This window comes from Zasmidium cellare (assembly GCF_010093935.1).
Source record: "Zasmidium cellare ATCC 36951 unplaced genomic scaffold M409scaffold_6, whole genome shotgun sequence".
In the NCBI taxonomy this organism is placed as follows: Eukaryota; Fungi; Ascomycota; class Dothideomycetes; order Mycosphaerellales; family Mycosphaerellaceae; genus Zasmidium; species Zasmidium cellare.
The window spans coordinates 804,073-822,425 of NW_022986950.1; the positions used below are offsets into that span (position 1 = coordinate 804,073).

General features: G+C 53.7%; 10 protein-coding genes across 10 annotated transcripts; 6 read left to right on the forward strand and 4 right to left on the reverse strand.

Moving 5' to 3' along the window:
- Positions 1-398: 398 nt before the first annotated feature.
- Positions 399-2,552, forward strand: M409DRAFT_51292 (uncharacterized protein; the record flags this gene model as incomplete). The annotated part of the gene is made up of 2 exons (XM_033811761.1): positions 399-1,432; positions 1,496-2,552. 2 exons carry the CDS (start codon positions 399-401, stop codon positions 2,550-2,552), a joined length of 2,091 nt encoding a protein of 696 aa, XP_033671955.1.
- Positions 2,553-3,365: 813 nt separating this feature from the next.
- M409DRAFT_51293 (uncharacterized protein) lies at positions 3,366-4,052 on the forward strand (the record flags this gene model as incomplete). The annotated part of the gene is made up of 1 exon (XM_033811762.1): positions 3,366-4,052. One exon carries the CDS (start codon positions 3,366-3,368, stop codon positions 4,050-4,052), a length of 687 nt encoding a protein of 228 aa, XP_033671956.1.
- A 397-nt stretch (positions 4,053-4,449) lies between these two features.
- On the forward strand, positions 4,450-5,163 carry M409DRAFT_19041 (uncharacterized protein; the record flags this gene model as incomplete). The annotated part of the gene is made up of 1 exon (XM_033804758.1): positions 4,450-5,163. The coding sequence occupies one exon, from the start codon at positions 4,450-4,452 to the stop codon at positions 5,161-5,163; it is 714 nt and encodes a 237-aa protein (XP_033671957.1).
- A 411-nt stretch (positions 5,164-5,574) lies between these two features.
- On the forward strand, positions 5,575-6,873 carry M409DRAFT_64039 (uncharacterized protein; the record flags this gene model as incomplete). The annotated part of the gene is made up of 2 exons (XM_033815890.1): positions 5,575-6,654; positions 6,688-6,873. 2 exons carry the CDS (start codon positions 5,575-5,577, stop codon positions 6,871-6,873), a joined length of 1,266 nt encoding a protein of 421 aa, XP_033671958.1.
- A 22-nt stretch (positions 6,874-6,895) lies between these two features.
- M409DRAFT_19043 (uncharacterized protein) lies at positions 6,896-7,533 on the reverse strand (the record flags this gene model as incomplete). The annotated part of the gene is made up of 3 exons (XM_033804759.1): positions 6,896-7,096; positions 7,151-7,437; positions 7,491-7,533. 3 exons carry the CDS (start codon positions 7,531-7,533, stop codon positions 6,896-6,898), a joined length of 531 nt encoding a protein of 176 aa, XP_033671959.1.
- Positions 7,534-8,365: 832 nt separating this feature from the next.
- M409DRAFT_51296 (uncharacterized protein) lies at positions 8,366-9,793 on the reverse strand (the record flags this gene model as incomplete). Its single annotated transcript, XM_033811763.1, has 2 exons — positions 8,366-9,036; positions 9,127-9,793. 2 exons carry the CDS (start codon positions 9,791-9,793, stop codon positions 8,366-8,368), a joined length of 1,338 nt encoding a protein of 445 aa, XP_033671960.1.
- Positions 9,794-10,532: 739 nt separating this feature from the next.
- M409DRAFT_64040 (uncharacterized protein) lies at positions 10,533-11,216 on the forward strand (the record flags this gene model as incomplete). Its single annotated transcript, XM_033815891.1, has 5 exons — positions 10,533-10,575; positions 10,640-10,701; positions 10,785-10,931; positions 11,039-11,146; positions 11,205-11,216. 5 exons carry the CDS (start codon positions 10,533-10,535, stop codon positions 11,214-11,216), a joined length of 372 nt encoding a protein of 123 aa, XP_033671961.1.
- A 368-nt stretch (positions 11,217-11,584) lies between these two features.
- M409DRAFT_35885 (uncharacterized protein) lies at positions 11,585-11,986 on the reverse strand (the record flags this gene model as incomplete). Its single annotated transcript, XM_033810463.1, has 3 exons — positions 11,585-11,721; positions 11,780-11,856; positions 11,916-11,986. Coding segments are annotated over 3 exons (285 nt in total), but the record flags the coding sequence as incomplete, so codon positions are not given.
- Positions 11,987-12,407: 421 nt separating this feature from the next.
- M409DRAFT_51297 (uncharacterized protein) lies at positions 12,408-13,097 on the forward strand (the record flags this gene model as incomplete). Its single annotated transcript, XM_033811764.1, has 1 exon — positions 12,408-13,097. One exon carries the CDS (start codon positions 12,408-12,410, stop codon positions 13,095-13,097), a length of 690 nt encoding a protein of 229 aa, XP_033671963.1.
- Positions 13,098-13,538: 441 nt separating this feature from the next.
- On the reverse strand, positions 13,539-17,920 carry M409DRAFT_19047 (uncharacterized protein; the record flags this gene model as incomplete). Its single annotated transcript, XM_033804760.1, has 3 exons — positions 13,539-13,772; positions 13,825-17,736; positions 17,804-17,920. 3 exons carry the CDS (start codon positions 17,918-17,920, stop codon positions 13,539-13,541), a joined length of 4,263 nt encoding a protein of 1,420 aa, XP_033671964.1.
- Between the last annotated feature and the right edge of the window lie 433 nt (positions 17,921-18,353).

Here is an 18,353-nt window from a genome sequence, read left to right on the forward strand (position 1 = left end):
CCTTTCAACCCGCACGCCACAGAACGCCGCATGTGCCAATTAGGTCGAAAGCCCCTTACTTCTCGGATAATCCTTTGCCACGCCGCGAAGAAAATCGACGGACTTGTTGATGGCTTGGGACGTATTGAAACCTCCCTAAACGAAGGGTGTATCGCCTTCAATCATCTGCTCTCGTTTCGCTGTTTGTGCTTGTTTCTGCCTCGACAAGCGCCGCCCCATCCAGGCAGTGAACCAGGCATCACCCGTACCCGAATCCTTCGACGCGTATTGCGGGTTGCTGGCTCTAATGCATATCTACTAAGAAACCAATGCCGCTCTTTTCGCGAACGAGCTCACGGGTTACGGCTTTCTGCACTCAGACTTCCTGGAATTCCATCGGACGCACAAAGATCACCAATATGGCCGACAAGAACCCTTTCTCGCAGCTTTTTCAGAAGAACACCGTCAGGCTGGCGACGCTTGAACCGGGACGTGGGGATGACGTTGTTAAGGTGAAGATTGTCGATATTAATCCTCGCGATGCGAGCTATGACTGTATTTCCTACGACAGGTCCAAGGACTTCGATACTGTGGACGTTGAAGTCGACGGGGAGCCCTTCAAAATCTCGAAACCTCTCGCCTCGGCGCTGAAAGCCTTTCGAAAATTCGACAGCACTCGCACCGTCTGGGCGGATCTCTTGATTGGCAGCAACGTCGAGGAGCGAAGTACGCAAGCCCGCGAGATGAAGACCGTCTTCGAGCACGCGGACAAGACGACGGCATGGCTCAGTTCCGGCAATGCCCAACGCGAAGCTGCTCTCGACATGATTCAGACTCTCGCGAACGAATGGTCGCAGGCGCGACTTCACGCGAACTACCCCGAGGTCCACTCGCGAGCTACGTTTCAGCAGATGCGGGATGCTCAGGCGTATATTGGTGCTCGACATGAGCGGTTCCAGCCGACGAATAAGGCTTTGTGGGAGGCCGTGCAGAGGTTGTTCTGTACGACATACTTCGAGACTCCGCAATCGATCCCCGAGATCATCTTGTCGAAGAAGCCCATGGTCGCTGTCGGCGACAAGTCAGTATCGTGGCCGGACTTCGCATCAGCATCCACAGCCTTCGCAATGCTCATGCCATCCCTGGGACTGACCCCCGATCCGAAGCTGCTGAAATCCTTGGAGCGCATCATGGGCCTGCAGACAGCGACTCGTCGGAAACGTGATGGGGAGAGCTTGGAGCTCTTGCCTATGATCAAGGACGCCCGTGGGACGTCGTATCGGGATCCGCGGGAGGTTGTGTTTTCGGTCATTCCGATCTCGACGCCTTGTCTGCGGACGGAAAAGGATTCTAAGAGGCCTGCTCTGCCCGAGGTGGATTATGAGGCGAGTGAGGTGGAGGTGTTTAAACGGGCTTCGAGGTATATTCTGGAGGACCGACAGGATTTGATGATGTAAGTGTTTTGAAGAAATGAATCAAGGAAGATGAAAGAGTTTGGCTAATTTCTAAATTTCAGGTGGTGGTACGAGCGACCTCCCTGCGGCCGCAAATTGGCTGGCCTGCCATCATGGGCGATAGACTGGAGCAGCCCAAATATCAACACAGGAAGCGCATTGATATCCCCCGACAACGGCCTCCGCTCCTGGGCCGATCCCCTCAAGAACAAGAGAATCTACGTCGACGACGAAGACGGCCTCCACCTCCAAGCCCATCCTCTGGACCGCATCTCCTCTGTCTCCCAAATCTTCACCGAAACCAACTACCGCCGGCTCTGCCTGGAAGAGTTCCAGAAACTCGCACCGTCCCGCGAAGCCGCAACTCCTGAACAATGCATGGATAAATACGCCCGTACGCTGATCCTGAATATAGCTGGATTCGGCGATACAATGCGGACGTCCTCCGCCCCCTCAGAGGATGTCATTCGCAGTTTCCAAAGCCTCCTCGCCGAAGAACGCATCCTCCAAGTCCTAGGCTGCACAATGGAACAGCTCATGTCAATGTCCCCCGAACGCATCGCGGAGGCGCGCGCGAAGCCCGAAATCCAGAACCTCGCAGGTATCCCAGGCCAAAGCCAGGACTTCGACTCCCTCCTCCAAACCAACACGCTCGGCCGCCGCTTTTTCACCTGCGAAAGCGGCCGCTACGGCATGACGACTATCGAAACTCCTCCCGAAGGCTCCCAAGCACCCAACGCCACCCCCGTCCCCAACTTCGACTCCGTCCTAGGCGACCCCCTCGGGCAAGGCATGATGTCCGCCTTCCAGTCCTTCCTCGCGCAGAAAGACCCCCGGGCCGCCGCCGCGCTAAACCAAGCCATCGCCGGCACGATGCCCGGCCAGCGAGTCCCCGGCGTGCGGATTGGGGATTTGGTCGTGGCGGTGATTGGGGGGTTTCAGCCTTATGTGTTGCGGGCGAAAAAGCGAGAAGAAGGAGGGGAAAGGGATTTGAACGAGCAGACGAAGTATGTGTTTGTGGGGGATTGTTATCTGCATGGGGTGATGGATGGGGAGTGTTTCAAGGAGGGTGGGCAGGTGAGGAGGGATGTTAGGACGGTGGATGTTACGGTTGTGTAGAGAAGGGGGGAGTAGACATGGGCTGGGAATGTTGGATATTGCTATGTTGAAGACGCATGTAATGATGTATCGACAGCTCTAATTTGTCAGAGAAGAAGGAGAAGAACGGAGAGAAACACAAGAGAAGACAACCACCTACCCGTGTGCATATTCTCTTCTCCTTCCCGACTCTCTCCGTATCGGCGACCTTGCAGTCAATAAGTCGTTCGGGGACTCACACACTCGCACCCCATAGCTTATTTATGCTCCAGAAGCTAGAGAAAAAAAAAACAGTCGCCGAACACTAACTTTTCAAGTCGCCTATCTATACCTATACCCCAACCTAACCTTTTGCCTACTTACCGGAACAAAGATAAGCTTAACAGATCTCCGTGTGATTTTGTTGGTTCGTTCGAAGAAGGCTGGATTCATGAATCGTGCTATGCGAGGTGAGGGGCATGTTGAGGTTGTGGTCGTTGGCGCATTGGCGTCGATCGATCGATCGAGAATGGTAGTTGTAGGTTGCGGTGGTGGTTTTTCGCAACCAGCTCATGCTTGTCTGATCGATCCATTCGCCGTTTGATAAGATTCTCGTCTTTGGAACGAATGGACGAAGATGTCCTTACAACGACATTTTTGAGGCGAATGGGTGCCTTACTTATCCTATTCATCTATTTGCTTGTTTATTTACTGCTTAGAGCATGCAAGCTTGTGGATTACAATTCCTCTCGTCGTTAAAGACGAAAGATCTTTTTGGTCTAGACTCTTACATTCCACAGAATCAATCGAACCCCCGATCCCATCGGTAAAGAAAAGAACAATTCTCTGTCGACAATGTGCCGCAAAATCCTCGCCCTCTACGACCTCTGCCACGACGCCCCCTCCCGCCCATCCACCTGCACGCCGTCCCGCCCCGTCAACTCCCCCCACAACGACGTCTACTTCGGCCTGCAACGCTGTCCCAACCCAACGCCCTGTCCAGATTCCCAACACGCACGCACGGTCTACCTCCCGCTCGTTGCGCGGACCTGTTCGGAGGCCTGCGAGCAAGAGCTCAACTCGGAGTTCTGGCACGAAAGACGGCGCACGCGGAGGAGGAAGGAGTATAATCCTTTTTTGGACCGGGCGTTGTGTTTGGGGAGGGATGCGAGGCTGTATCATGTTGTGACGGGGGAGTGTGTGGCGAAGGAGGAGCAGTTTGGGGATGAGCCGCCGGTGGGGAGGGTGGTGTATGAGGGCATGCTGCCGGGGCCGCCGTGGGAGGAAAGGATGGGGGAGAGGACGTCTGCACGTGGTGATGGGGATGAGGTGGAGATGACTGGTGCCGGTTTGGAGGCCGATGTCGAGGAGGATCCAGAGGGCCGGTTCGCTGGTTTTAGTGCTCAGACGAGAGAGGGGGTTTCGTCTTCTTCACAGTCTTCGCGCGCTTCGACATGGTTGGGCTTTCGATCTCATTTGAGGAGTTTGAGGGAGCTGGCCAGCAGGATCGAATTTAGAGGGGAGCAGAGAGGGCCGTCTTAGTTCGTTGAGTGAAAAGACTCGAGCGCTTCATGGCTAGGACGACAGATGACTCGCTCGAGAGGCGACGAGCGATATCCCGCTTCTGAATCCCGTCGAAGTGGTGACGCTGTCACTGTAGCAGGTAAGCGAGTTTAGCCTCTCATATCGTGCGCGGAGGTCATCATAAATGTATGCCTTGGTAGAGTCGCCCAAACTGGATTTCAAAAATTTACGACCCACCTCGAAAATCAGAGAATATAAGTCGCATTTCTCTTAATGATTTCAGATCCCAAGACAGACACCACCTTCGCACCTCCACGAAAGTAAGAAGAACTCGCGTTACCTCCTTTCGTATACCTCTGGTATATCAGAACATCAGCAAGTCTCAACACACAATCAACACAATCACACCGCAATCATGATCCCGGCAGTCACCTTCATGGACTGGCTTGAAGAGCGCCGCGACGAGCGAGAGTACCACGAGAAGGGATATCTCGCCCGTCATGGCAAGATTCCACTTTCGACTTTCCAAATCAACGGCATGATCCCAAGAGTCGGCGGCAAGAAGCTTGATATCGAGTCCTTCAAGCTGTACGACGACGAGGGCAACGAAATCCGGTTCGACTACACCGAGGAGGGTAGAGATCAGGCCTGGAAATTCCTGGAAGAAGCCGCCGAGCGGCGTGGAGAAACGCTCATCCGCCCCATACCGTTCAAGACGAAGGGCATACGGGGAATGGTGAAGGACGAGATTTTGGGAGTGTTCTCCAAGGTCGGCAAAGCGAAGAGGGAGAAGCGCGCACAGCAGGCAGCGATGGAGCTGATGGCGACGAGGCCGCAGGCGACGACTTCGCAGGCCATCTTTTGCCAGACACCAGATGCGGGCACCCCCATGCCACCAGCACGACCTGTCGTCAAGGCCAGACCCAAGGCTGCGGGCTCAAGTCACACTCCTCGTACCGTCGCGAGTCCGTCCAGATCGCCAGCGATGGCGCGTCTGCCATCGTCTGGCTACGACTCTGTGCTTGCTGACTCCGGTCTCGAGATCCGCCAAGGCCAGTCGCAGCAAAATGAGGATATGGGGGTGGGTGAGGGAAAAGGAAGAGTCGTTGCAGTCCAGCCAGAAGATTGAGCGAGGTCAGCGTCGACTCTTGGCAGGACTCACTTGACCACTTTGGCAGCCGCTGATTGGACTGTGGCTCATTGGTGGACTGGGCGTGCACGTGTTCCTGGACTTCGACTTCGTCAACGTCTTCGTGGATCCTTCACAACAAATTGCTTCTTCCCTCCTAGACACCACATCGCGGCCATCGCCATGGCAGACTCAACCCCTTTGGACCGTTCAGCGCCATCCCCATCTGCTCCACAGCAAGATACCGTCCAATATCAAAAACGACCGGCGACATGGCTTGATCCCGGCACCTGGTCTGCCTCTTTCAAGTTCCTACCCGCATACGTTGCTCTTGTCGCCGTCTTCATCGCCATCTATTGGAACCATTTCTTCAGCGAGCCTGTCACCGACCTATCTTCTCCTGAATCTTGCATGAGCACTTTCAACCACTCCTTCGTCATCAACGCGGCCACCGAACAAGCTCACGATGAAGCCGTACGCAGTTGGGAGGTAGCTTATGCCTTCGAAGCCACCCAGCAAGTCTTCAACCCCGAACGATCGGTCTTTGGATCAGACCCATTTCCTGATGGCAAAATCCCAAGTCTTGGCTTGAGGCTTGACGAGGCTTCACTCTTCGCCGAGCCGAAACTGAAACCTCAAGGGAAAGTTCCCTTTAAAGAAGAGAAGAACGCAGTCTCTGATCGAGCAGCTGTTGGTATTGCTGCGTTGATGCTTTCTCAAAAATGGGGCAACAAAGACCTCATGGAAGCCGCAACACGCCAGAAAGACATTCTCCTCAATGAAGCTCCTCGCTACAGCAATGGAGCCATCAGCCATGTATTTGGCGAACCCCAGCTTTGGTCCGATGCTATCGCTATGTTCCCTCCCTTCTTGGCCTACTACGGAGTCGCCACCGAGGATCTTGATCTCATACGGGAAGCTGTGCGGCAAATCGCTCTGTACAGAGACGTCTTGAGGATCAGCGCTGGCCGAACGAAGGGTTTGTGGAGACATGTCGTTGGCTCGACTGAAGACGCTGACGAAGGTGCCTGGTCGACCGGCAACGCCTGGGTTGCGTATGGCATGGCAAGGGTGAGGGCCACCATCACTGCTTGGCCAACCAGCAACGCAGCGCTATCCAAAGAAAAGAACGACCTGGATACCTGGATCGCCGAAATTCTCAGCGGTGCAGTGATCACGGACGATGACAGCTCGGGCTTGCTGAGAAATTATCTGGGCGACAGCACCTGGAGCGGCGAGACCTCTGGTACTGCGCTCCTTGCAGCAGCAGCATACCGAATGGCTCTCCTCAGACCTGAAATCTTCGCCAAGGATACCTACCTCGACTGGATGCATCGCAAGCGAAGAGCTGTTATTCAACGAGTTGACAATCAAGGTATTGTCAGGCCTGCGGTTAATCCATTAAAGCCGAAGTCCAAGACTCCCTTCACTGGAGTCAGCCCTGAAGGAGAGAGCTTCTTGCTTCTACTTTCTACCGCTTGGCGAGACTGCGTATGTGCTGGAATAGGCCTCGACGCCTACCAGAAAGACACCGGTGCAAGATTCAAGAAAGAAGCACAACCACAAAAGGAACCAGTCGAAAACCCCGGCGCCAACGCTCAGGAACGTGCATTCTTCTACATTCAAGGAGTTCAAAGGGAGATCGAAGATTTCGTCAAGCCATACTTGAAGCCATTTGCACCGCTGCTCGACTATCTTGCTCCGCCGTGAACAGACACACAATCGCAGCAAGTTACACGCAAGGATGTCGCAGACCGCCTCGTTGAGAGACGACCGTCTCCGAGGATTCAAACACCTTGTCGCCCTTCACAGGTACTTCCACAGGACGCTCTCCCACCATATTTCCAGCAGGCCAATACCGCGCGACCACAAATGTCGCAGCACCGTTGCTCGCCGCGGCCATACCCATATGCGTTGTTTTGTTCCAGATCATCTACAGCAATCATCAGCACGATCCAGCAGCTCACCTCCCTGGATATTCCCTCACCTGAGTGTAGCACAGATGCTTACACCGGCTCTCGCAATACTCCCAAATCTCCTTGCCATGCCAATGGACCTTGTCCGCATTCCAATTCGAGCTTATGGAAGTCAGAGGGTCACGAGGATTCGCAAGTTGTATCGTGGTGACGAATTGGTTCAGGTCTTCGGCTGGCATGCGCAATCTACTTCGAGCTTCGCCGATGTCGTTGCCGGCGAGGTAATCGGCCCAGGTTTGCGCTTCGTCGGCGAGCTGCCAGGACCAGATTAGGGGTGGGGAGTTGACTTGTTCGCGGGCTGGGAGGGGGGGTTAGCATTCAGAGAAGTACGGTTGTGGAGGCAAGGAATACCTTTATCATGAATGGCTAGTGCGTTCTGTTGGTCGTTGTTCATGTTTCGCATATCGATAGCTTCTCCTCGAAAATGTCAACGCTGCATCTCTAAGAGAGTTCTAATAGACACTATGGAGAGAATGCATGGTTCACCATCCTATCTATCCGATGAACGTAGTGAAGAGATTATTATTTGCTTTCGATATGTTTGTGTTTCGGGCAATCACATTCGTCACGGCTGTCTGGCTGCTTCCTTTTTCCAGGTGCATACTCTTCCACGGTTGTTCTTCACAGACGAACGCAACTCCCACTGATGAGACAAGGAGGAACTTTCGTCCAGTGCGACGGCTTTTGCACGGCCCCCTCGAAGGGCTTAATTGCTCAACTTGGTACAACAAAGATGTCGGGAGAGAAGGGGAGCTTTTTGAGTCTTGAAGTCCAATATCAGAAGTGCATGGATCATCCTCATTAGAGGGCAGATACACCCACAGTCTTCACCAGACAGTCTCAGTTGCTATGGAGAGCAGGAGGGAGTCTTCTCCGCCAGTCTGAACGTCTCGATCGCTTTATGGCGATGGCGGGGTCAGTGACGCATGTATCGAGTAAGTGGATGGATTAGCACTTCATCGTCCAATCTCTTGAAGCCCAGAACGAACGCCATCGCTATCAGGTGGTTGAAATGGTACCCGCGACGGAGCTGTAAGTAGAACCACAACGGCGGGAATACCCAGATCCTTTTTTCCCAGTGTATCATGTCATAGCTCTGGTCCATTCTGAGACAAATCCTGAAGTTGTGCGTAGCCCGAATGAGGCACCACGAGGAGGCAGATAGAGCAAGCAAAGCGATCGATGTGACTGCGAATTGCCAGATTTCGGTTTTTTGGTTGTTGATCTCACGCACGTTCATGCCAAAGATGGACGAAGCAAGGCTGATCGGTAAGAATACTGTCGCGAGCCAAGTCACTATATGCTACCGTTAGCTGGTGGACAGCTGAGCGCACGCGGACCTTACATCGGATTGTCGCACGGCTCTCGTCAATAGACCGTCGAGCCATTTCGAGACTTCTGAGGGTTGAGCGTCGCTCGAAGCTAGCGCATATATTTTCGTAGTCCGCTCTCAGGTATTCGACAGTAACTGCAAGCGACTGGAGCGCCGACGCACAGTTTGAACGGTCCAGATCTCGATGTCGAGCCAAGAAGGATTCGATTTTGAAGAGGTCTAGCTTTGCTGCCTGATGTTCTGTGGCCACTTCGTCGCAAAAAGCCTCAAATTCGTCGTCCTCCATACTTGACAGCTTGGTTCGTAGATTGCTAGGTCTACACGAGTAGCGAAAAGCAATGGTTCGAATGACAGCGTTCAACCAGTGTGATGTTGGCTGTCCCTTCGCAACTCTGGTGATCGAATCATCTTCGTCCACGGCTAGATAAGCTTCGAGGTTAGAGGCAGGCCACCTATTTAGCGCATTGGATACGACACCTCGAGTGTCCGTTCTTTGGAATCTTGGGGGTGGGACTTGGCGTCTTGCAAACCATTGGTCATCTTCGTGACGCTCCAGTGCATTGACTACACATTCATGATATTGCGCGCCATCAGAGCAAATCAAGGCTATCATCGATTAGCAGATGATCCTCGAAGCATCCCATAGCTGCTGACCAGTGTGGGCTGAACGACCGGAAAAATTGCACATTTTGAGGTCGACAGCCGAGATGTTCCAGTTCATAGGAGGTAAGTAACTTTTCCCAAAACGCACATGGCCAAGAGGTAGAACTTGAGCCCATAGGTTGGCCGCCGCCCCGAGAGTGTTTCCAGGTCCCAAATAACCTTGACAAAGGTGTAGCAAGCCTGCTGCCATGTCAATCGGTACCTCAAGCTCCACGATCATAATGTGAAGATGCAAGGCTGTCTCGAAATCAAGCAATGAACCCTGATACCGATTCAAGATGACAATACGGCTGTGACTATCTGCCATCGGGCTGCGAAGGTGTCTCATGAAGGCGTTGACTTCCTGTGCAAATACATTTCTGTCGCCGAAACGGTCCCAATTCAATACATGCACTAGTCGCATGCTGTTGATGTTCGATAGGTCGTACAACTTCACGATAGAGTCGTCGTCTGAGGCGTTTCTTTTCCAGTGAGTTCGATCTTGTCGCGGTGCTCGCTGTGCCATTTCGGTCAGATCCTCTCGCAACTGGATCAGCAGTGGTGACACAGACAGGGTATTAAAAACGCGCTGGAAGAGTGGGCTTTGTTCAGTGTCGAAGGTCATACCCACGTCCAGGGCGACGTTCGCAGCTGGCGCCGGTGCAGGTTTAGCCGCCATTGTCAGCTGAATGCTTGCCCTGAGTTCTGCAAGGACAAAGAGGAGAGGCAAGAGATGCGACTGCAGCAAGTGGAAAGGGTGGCCATCTTATCACCTGGCTTGGGTATCACGGAAGCTGAGCTCGATTGCACTCAGACTTGCCGGTTTCGCCACTCTGATGCGCACACACGCGAGCCAGTGACTGTAGGTCTCGGAGGGCTGCTATTCTTGAAGCGTGAAGGCTGTTGGCCACGTCCGTCTTCGGGGAAGCTCGAGCTTGCGGTTGACATTGTCATCAAGACCTTGGGTGCGCTTCTGTCGGGGATATGATACCGCGCCGCCACAACAGTTCTTGACGGATCGAATTCGATTCGTCTACAGTTCGGGGCGTTCTGCTGTTTTCAAATCGAGGGGCACTGAAGCTGAAGTCGCACGTGCAATGACTTCGAAACATCGTGTTCCACACCATGACGATTTGCGGAACGTAAATGCTTCACATTGTCAGTCTTCGCAGCGTAGCAAAAGGAGAGCGTGCTCGACCGATACAGAGGTGGGAAGACGGTGTTGTGTGAAGGAGTGAGAGTACGAGTGAGGTCGAGAACTCGAAAGTCTAACTCCCTAATCCCCATCACTTCATTGGCCAGCACCAAGACATCACGTGATTTTTGGTCCAAGCTTAAGATCCCGCTCCGCACCTCGTCCATTGGACGTCAGTCCGCTACGGCACTCTTGCTCGTCGAGCACGACCAACACCGGCACAATGGTGATCAACCCGACATATCTCGCGCAGAGGACGCGCTCCTGTACGCCGCAGATCCCCAAAACCGAGGAGAAGGAGGAGCGATGGTAGACTGACGAGGACAACAGCGACCAGCTGGGCCGAAGCGAAGTCGAGAGTGCTGCACAGCTATAGGGAGTGGGTCAGGGCGGTACGTGCGGGGCTTCAAGAGCGGGAGAATAGTCGGTTGGATGTGAGAAGGGCAAAGGCTGATCTGAGTGCTGTCGACTACAGGCCCCCGAAATCCAAACCATGTACTCCCTCAACATGCCCGTCAGCGCGATCCGAACCAAGATCCGACAAGAATTCGAGCGACACCGTTACGTATCACAGCTGAAGACGGCGGATGTGTTGCTTTTCAATAGTCATCAGGAGTTTCAGGTACGATACCCAATGAGCAAGAGGAGGGCAATGACAGGGACGGGCAGATGGGCAGACGATGGCGCACGGGACAGTGTACAGTTGTAAAAGCTGACGGACGATTGCAGGAGACACTGAACTTCTGGAAACAGCTCACACACGTGCTCAAGTACTTTAGAGCGGAGGAGGAACCGAAGGCGAAGCTACCCAAGAATTTCATTCAAGGTTTCATAGAGGTAAGCTGGAACAAACCCACGTGCACTTGTAATTGAATGATCACTAATGGTAAGACAGGGACGGAATTGAGAAAGCACCACAAAAACTTCAAATCGCAGCAGCAGCACTGTTGTACATATCATACCCGTAGAAAGGCTGCTTCATTTCACACTCGTCTACGCCTTGCCTCTTCGTAACCGAAACGACTTGTGGCAAAAAAGCCATGAAAGCCATATTGGCCCCTGTGTCTCTGTGCCTCCCGCGATCAATCCGATCTCGCGGCCCACCTCGGATCCAGTCCCATAGACCTCTCACCACAAGTCCGCCAAATTCGTGGTAGCGTCGGCGCTGCTGGACTTCGCTCGTGTTGCCAAAAATGACCAACTAGTCTTTAGCCCTGCGCGTCTTCTTCGTGTTCATCATCCGTAGTTTCGGTTCCTAATATCGCCACCACTCGATCATCTCGAGCTCACGCGATCAGGATGCTCAGCATTAAATTGATCTCTCGATGCGGCGAACTTCTCCTCCACCACATCGCACATATCGCATAAGTCGTCCAGTCCTTTTCGTAGAACGTCCCACACACTCACGCCGTCTTCATCGCTAGTCAGCTTTCGAGTATGTCGGTCAGCGGCGTTTGGTTGACTACATACCCCAAGTCTGAATTCTGAGGTTCATGACCGCCTCAGAAGGATGGGGGATCGAGTAGCCGCAGAACTCAACGTCAGGACTGGAAGCATACATCAGCACAAAGCATCTTCGCAGCCCTCAATCGTGCGCAACACTCACTTCTTCATGATGATGTACCTGAGCGCATTGCCCAAGGTATGGTCCTCTTTCTCGAACGCAAACGATGCAGCGGTGTCTGAACTGCCCGGAAGCTGCTATCAATTAATACGATTCTGCTCGTTTCCATGATCACATGCTCGCCGTACAATTTTCAACCGCTGCTTCTCGTGGACGAACTCCTCTCCGCCGTTCGCCTCGGCGCCGCCCTGCGCATCCGTCATCTCGGCGTCGTTGGACATCGTGTTTCCGTAAAAGTCTTGGTCTCGTATGGAAAGTTGATTTGTTCGTAAGAGCATGACTTCTATCTGAAATCTTGAGTCGCAAAGACCCAAAAGGACGCTAAATTCTAGGTTTAGCGTCATCTGCAAGGGTCTGGGCCAATGCGTCTGAGCTTATTCAATCGACGTCAGTTCGAAACTTTTGACCAAGAGCAACAACCTCCCACAACACCTACCTACCAACGCTCCTCGCCACAAAAACAAACTCACCAATATGTCCACCACCGAACAGCCCCGCGCCCGCAGCGCCGTAATCTCCCGCGACACCAACGAAACCAAAATCCAACTCGCCCTCAACCTCGACGGCGGCGCCCTGCCCTCCCTCTCAACCACAACCACAACCACCACAAACGGCACAGACCACGCCTCGCAGTCCTCCAAATCCCAGCAAATCTCCGTCAACACCGGCATCGGCTTCCTCGACCACATGCTGCACGCCCTCGCCAAACACTCCGGCTGGTCCCTCTCGCTCACCACCAAAGGAGACCTACACATCGACGACCACCACACCGCCGAGGACACCTGCATAGCGCTCGGCGCGGCCTTCAAAGCCGCCTTACAAACCACCACGGGCCTCGCGCGTTTCGGCTACGCCTACGCACCCCTCGACGAAGCCCTCTCGCGCGCCGTCGTAGACCTCTCCAATCGCCCCTACAGCGTGATCGAGCTCGGCACCACGCGGGAGAAGATTGGGGATTTGAGCTGCGAGATGCTGCCGCATTGTTTGGAGAGTTTTGCGTTGCATGCGGGGATCACGATGCATGTGGATTGTTTGAGGGGCAGGAATGATCACCATCGAGCGGAGAGTGCGTTTAAGGCGTTGGCGGTGGCGTTGAGGATGGCGATTAGTCCGGTCAAGGGGAAGGAGGGGGAGGTGCCGAGTACGAAGGGGGTGTTGTTTTAGTCAAGAGGAGGAGATTTATGTGATACCAATATGAGTAGAGGGGATACGATAGACACGGTCGAGAAGAGAACATGTAGAATAAAGATGTTGCATCATGACACAAAAAGCTTTCGAGTTAGAAGAAGGATTTTGCTGATAAAGTTACACTTCGACTCTTGAAAGCAAAGCAATATTGCCAGCCTGCTCAAAAGGAGAGCAAGCAGAGTCTTTCAAAAACACAACTTCCAACCTCCCTTTCAAAAACGCCCCGTAATAATCCCTTCAGAGTTGAGATGTATCGATCCCAACCCAACGCGCCGCGTCGTGATAATCCATGCACCGTCAGTCACTTTCTATGTAGTCAACAACAAAACGCCTCTTCCATAACACCTCCGTACTTGGCTTCTTTCGTTGCACTTGTACCTGCTGACCGAAGTCGCTTTTCTTAGCAGTAATGCCATCCTACTCCTCATCGCTCTGCGCGGCACTCTCAGTCCCGCCTCGCGATGAGTTGCCGTTAGCTCTCGCGCCGTTGAGTTTGAGTTTGATACTCGGCTTGCTGGCTGGTTGGGGTGTGCTGACGCTCGACATTGGACGTGTTGAGTTGCCATCGGCCACCGAGCTCTCGTCTTCCAGATCTTGTTGCCACTTGGGATAGTTGGCCGTCTCTTCGCGAAGCTTGTCCAGACATGCAGACTAAGGAGATGTTAGTATTAATTCGTAGTAATTGATTTGTTGCAAGACTTACCTCGATGAGATTAGCATCTTGATACAGCACGCTGCCATCCTCGTTATACTGCCGACAGTTGTTGCAAAGCAGACCAACATCCGCGTTGAATTCTTTCAGGCTCTGATACTGCTTCTTGTTGATCTTCGTCTCGATCTGCTTCATGCAGATGGGCTTCTTGATGAGGTCGTAATAGTCAGGGTAGTACTGTCGAGGCGGCAGCTCCAAGAAGGGGTCGATGATGCCACGGTTGGCCAGATTTGGGTCTGTAGACTCCTCTTCAAGGTCTTGCAGCGAATCGTGCACATTGTCGAGGATGGTCTGCAGCGACTCGCGGTCTTCCTTCGATAACGTCTCAACAGCCTTCTGGTTGCGTCCACGCTTCTTCGCAGGAGGCTCAGCAGTACCATCCAGGGACGCTTCATCAGCTTTGCGCTTCTCAACCTTGCCGCCAGACTTGCGACCGCGCTTCTTCGGTGCTGGGGACTCTTCCTCGCTGTCCTTCTCCGGAGGCGGCGTATCGACTCCAGTCTCGCGTCGCGCACGAGCATCCTTGTTTACGACACGCTTGGTGATCCGGGCTTGCTTGCGAGCAATGGCCTCTTCGATAGTGTCATCGTCATTGTCAACGGCATCGAGCCATTGTTCTTCGGTGAGACCATCGTCATACTTGACCTTAGTCCTCTCACGAGCACCACGACCCAGGTTGTACTCGATCTCTTCCACGACCGGGTTCTCCTCACTCATGTAGATGTCCGGCAGTTCGCTCTCACCAAGAAGACGAGCGTATTTCTTGTCAGGACCATACTTCTCATTCTTCATACGATCGCGATCCATCTGTTGGAAGGTCACAAGCTCGTCGTCGTTGCGCATCATGATGAGGTTGAGGTCGTCGTCGTCCATTTCCTCAGCTTCCATGTTCTCGACGGCTTCGGCAGACTCCAACATGACCCTCAGCATCTCGTCACGTTCCTCGTTGGTAGATTTGTTGTCGAATTTACCAGCCTGGATGACCTTGCCGTCCATGTCCAGCTTGTATTGGGCACGCTCCAGGATCTTCTCTTCCACGGAACTACTCGTGATAAGACGAAGAATTCGCACCTCGTTCTTCTGACCGATACGATGGGCACGATCTTGCGCTTGCAAGTCCTGATGAGGGTTCCAATCCGAGTCGTAGATGATGACCGTGTCTGCGGTCTGCAAGTTGAGACCCAGACCACCAGCACGAGTCGACAACAAGAAGCAGAAGTATTCTGAACCGGGGGCGTTGAATTCCTTCAGCAGATCAGAGCGGTCGTCTGCCTTTGTAGATCCGTCCAGTCGAAGGTACTTGATGCCTCTGAAGCGAAGGAAGTCTTCCATGATGTTCATGATTTGGGTCATCTGGAAGAAGAGCAGGACTCTGTGACCTGTAGCTTGGAACTTGGGCAAGATACGGTCAAGCAACTCGAACTTGCCAGCAGTTCTCCAGATCAAGTCGTTCGTTAGTCGCTGCGGGTTCATCTGATCCTCGACCTCTTCAAAGACGAAAGGGTGGTTACAGAGCTTGCGCAGCTGCATGAGCATGTTGCTCAGACCACGGAGACCAGTCTTCTTGCCGTCGGCGCCGACAACGTTGATGCGGTTGTGCAACATGAGCTGCTTGTAGAGCTTGGCCTGAAGTGCGGATGGGCTGCACTTGATGACACGTTCCTGCTTGTCGGGCAGATCCTTTTCGACATCCTTCTTGAGACGACGTAGCAAGAACGGTCGCAAAACCTTGTGCAGACGACGAATGACGAGCAGCTTCTCTTCTTCAGTGAGCTCCATCTTGTCTTGGCCACCGGTGTTGGCAAAAGGTGTGTTGAACCACTCATCGAAAGACTTCGCCGACTTGAAAATATTGGGTAGCACGAAGTTCAGCATCGCCCACAGCTCCGTCAGGTTGTTCTGCAGTGGGGTACCGGTCAAAATCAGGCGGTATCGTGTGTGATAGTACGTGGAAATTGTGTTGCTCAGCTTCGACTGTGCGTTCTTCATTCGATGACCTTCGTCCACGATCATGTGCAGCCACTTGATCTTGCTGAGAATGGGTCGGTCCTTGATAATGAATTCGTACGTGGTGAGGAGTACTTGGAAGTTGCCGTATCGGATCTGGTGCTGATGCTGCTTTCTCTGGTTCGGAGGTCCCTTGTAGACGATTCGCTGGACACTCGGCGCCCAACGCTCAAATTCGCTGTTCCAGTTCGTCAACGTACTGAGTGGTACAATGACCAAGTACGGTCCATGCTGTTGCTTCTTTTCGATGAGGTATGTGATGAGCGAGATGGTTTGAATAGTCTTGCCCAGACCCATCTCGTCGGCCAGAATGCCATTTAGATTGTTGTTGTAGAGCGAGATCATCCATTGCAGACCCTTGAGTTGATACTCCTTCAGCGTACCACCGACAAGATTGTTCGACTGAGCGTAGACTTCTTCCTTGATACGGTGAGCAACTTCGTAGTAGTCGACCTTTGGCTTGGTTTCGTCTTCGCTGTCCATCTCGTCTTCCACGATGGGATCTTCTTCGTCGTCGGGTGGTACCTCGGTGCCGTACAGGTTGTGCATCTTGCGCTGCTGCTCCTTGACGGAAGTGGTGAGCTGGTTCAAGAAGCCATCGGTCTGCTTGAGCAGATGAGAAATACGAGAATCCTTGGCCTGGCCGAGCAGCTTGAGGTAGGTCTCTTCGTCGTTGGCCTTCAAGGCTTGCAGACGCTGCTTCGCCGTGCGCTCGATTCTCTTCTGCTCTTCCTTCTCGATGTTGACATGGAGGTTCATCATCATACGACCCAGCTTCTGCACGCGTGCTTTCTGTTGATGGGCGCTGTTTCGAATCTCGTCCGAATGCTGAACGATCGACCGAATGTATTCATTGTGCTTCTTCTTTTCCTTGTTCTCGGCGGCATCGCGTTGCTGCTTCTCCAGCTTCTCAGTCACTCGAGCTTCACGCAACGATTGCTTCTTGACACGTCGATACATGGACCGATTCGCCGTCATTGACAAGTTGTCAGACAACATCATCTCTCGTCCGATCTTCTGCCGCATCTCGCGCTGCTTTGGAAGCAGAGCGAGCATCTTGTACTCCAAAAGTGCCCGTCTCTTGAGGTCAACGTTGTCTTCTGGAATATCTGACTTGCTGGTATCCCAAGCACCGATGTTTGCAGACAGCTTCCCAAGTTCACTTCTCCGTGTGAGCACTCGGTTGTAGACGACATTCTCTCGCTCTTCCCGTACACGCTCAGGATCGACACCAAGTGGCATGATGCTGGGGATCATGGTTCGGTATGGACGGTGCGAGTGATCTGCGAAGCTGATTTGCTTGAGGATAAGTTCGTGAGGGTCGGTAAAAGTCTCGAAGCGATGTCGTGGCCGGCCCTCCTCTTCGCCAGTCTCGTCAGCATCGTCCAGGACTTTCCCAGCTGCAGCCATAGCATCAGCAGGAGTCGGCGCCTTTTGATCTTGCCGTGAAGGGAAGATGCGATCTGCCACGGCCTGAGGAATGGGGACGTTCTTTTGAAGATGTGAAAAGGCCTGCATTTGGGCGCGGAGGGTCATGATCTGATCCTTCGAGAAGGCAGCTTGGTCGTTTGCACCATCCAATTGGGCCGGCTGGCTGTTTGTTGGCGTGGGTCCAGCTGGTGCAGGTTGAGAAGTCCCGTTCGCTGCGCCCATGTTGACTGCCTGGCCGTCAGGCTGTGAGGTGGCCATGGCAGCGCCATTCATCTGCTGTTGTGGAGGCGCACCATTGGGCATGGCTCCTTGCTGCTTCATCTGGGCCTGTTGCTGCTGTTGGCGCATCATCTGCATGCGCTTGACCTGTTCGGTTCGCTGCTGAATCTGCTGCAGGATAGTGCGGGCCTTCATCATCTCGGGGTCGGTGTCGGGCGTGCCATTATGCTTCATGACTTGGTATTTCTAACGTGCATTAGCATCGCATCCCCATGCACAAAAGGTGTGTATGTGTATGTGTATTTTCTCTTACCTTATACAGAGCCTGGACTTGCTCTTTTGTCATGCCGGCGGGCAGTATGCCATTAGCCGCGGGCATGCCAGCATTGTTGGGCGGCTGCTGCATGCCGGGTTGTTGGACTGCAGCCATGATGGGTGTTGGTAAAGCGGATATGAGCTTGCTTCAATGCCTCCTCCCAGCGCAGACCCCCAGCTGAGGTCGCGCGTCTCCTCTCTCCAATTTCTGCCTAGCGATGGGCGCGGGCGGCGGACATCAAGGCAGGACGCCGCGGGGTGTGGATGGCGGGCGGGGAGGTGAGTGAATGTTTGGCTGCGTGTCGGACTCGCGAGTGGGATGCCAGATGGGGTAGTCGCAGAGAGTCGCAGAGCAGGTCGCGACGTGCGATCGGGCTGAGGACGGGTGGGCGGGCGAGGAGCGGTGGCGACGGGCGCGGTGGTAGAAAATGGGGTGGGCGGCGTGAATTTGGGGTGCTGTCAACAGCGAGCAGTCGCGTCGCGCCGTTGCTGGGCTGTTGGCGATGTCCGGCGTGGATGTCAGCGGCCGCGGGGATGACTTGCGATTG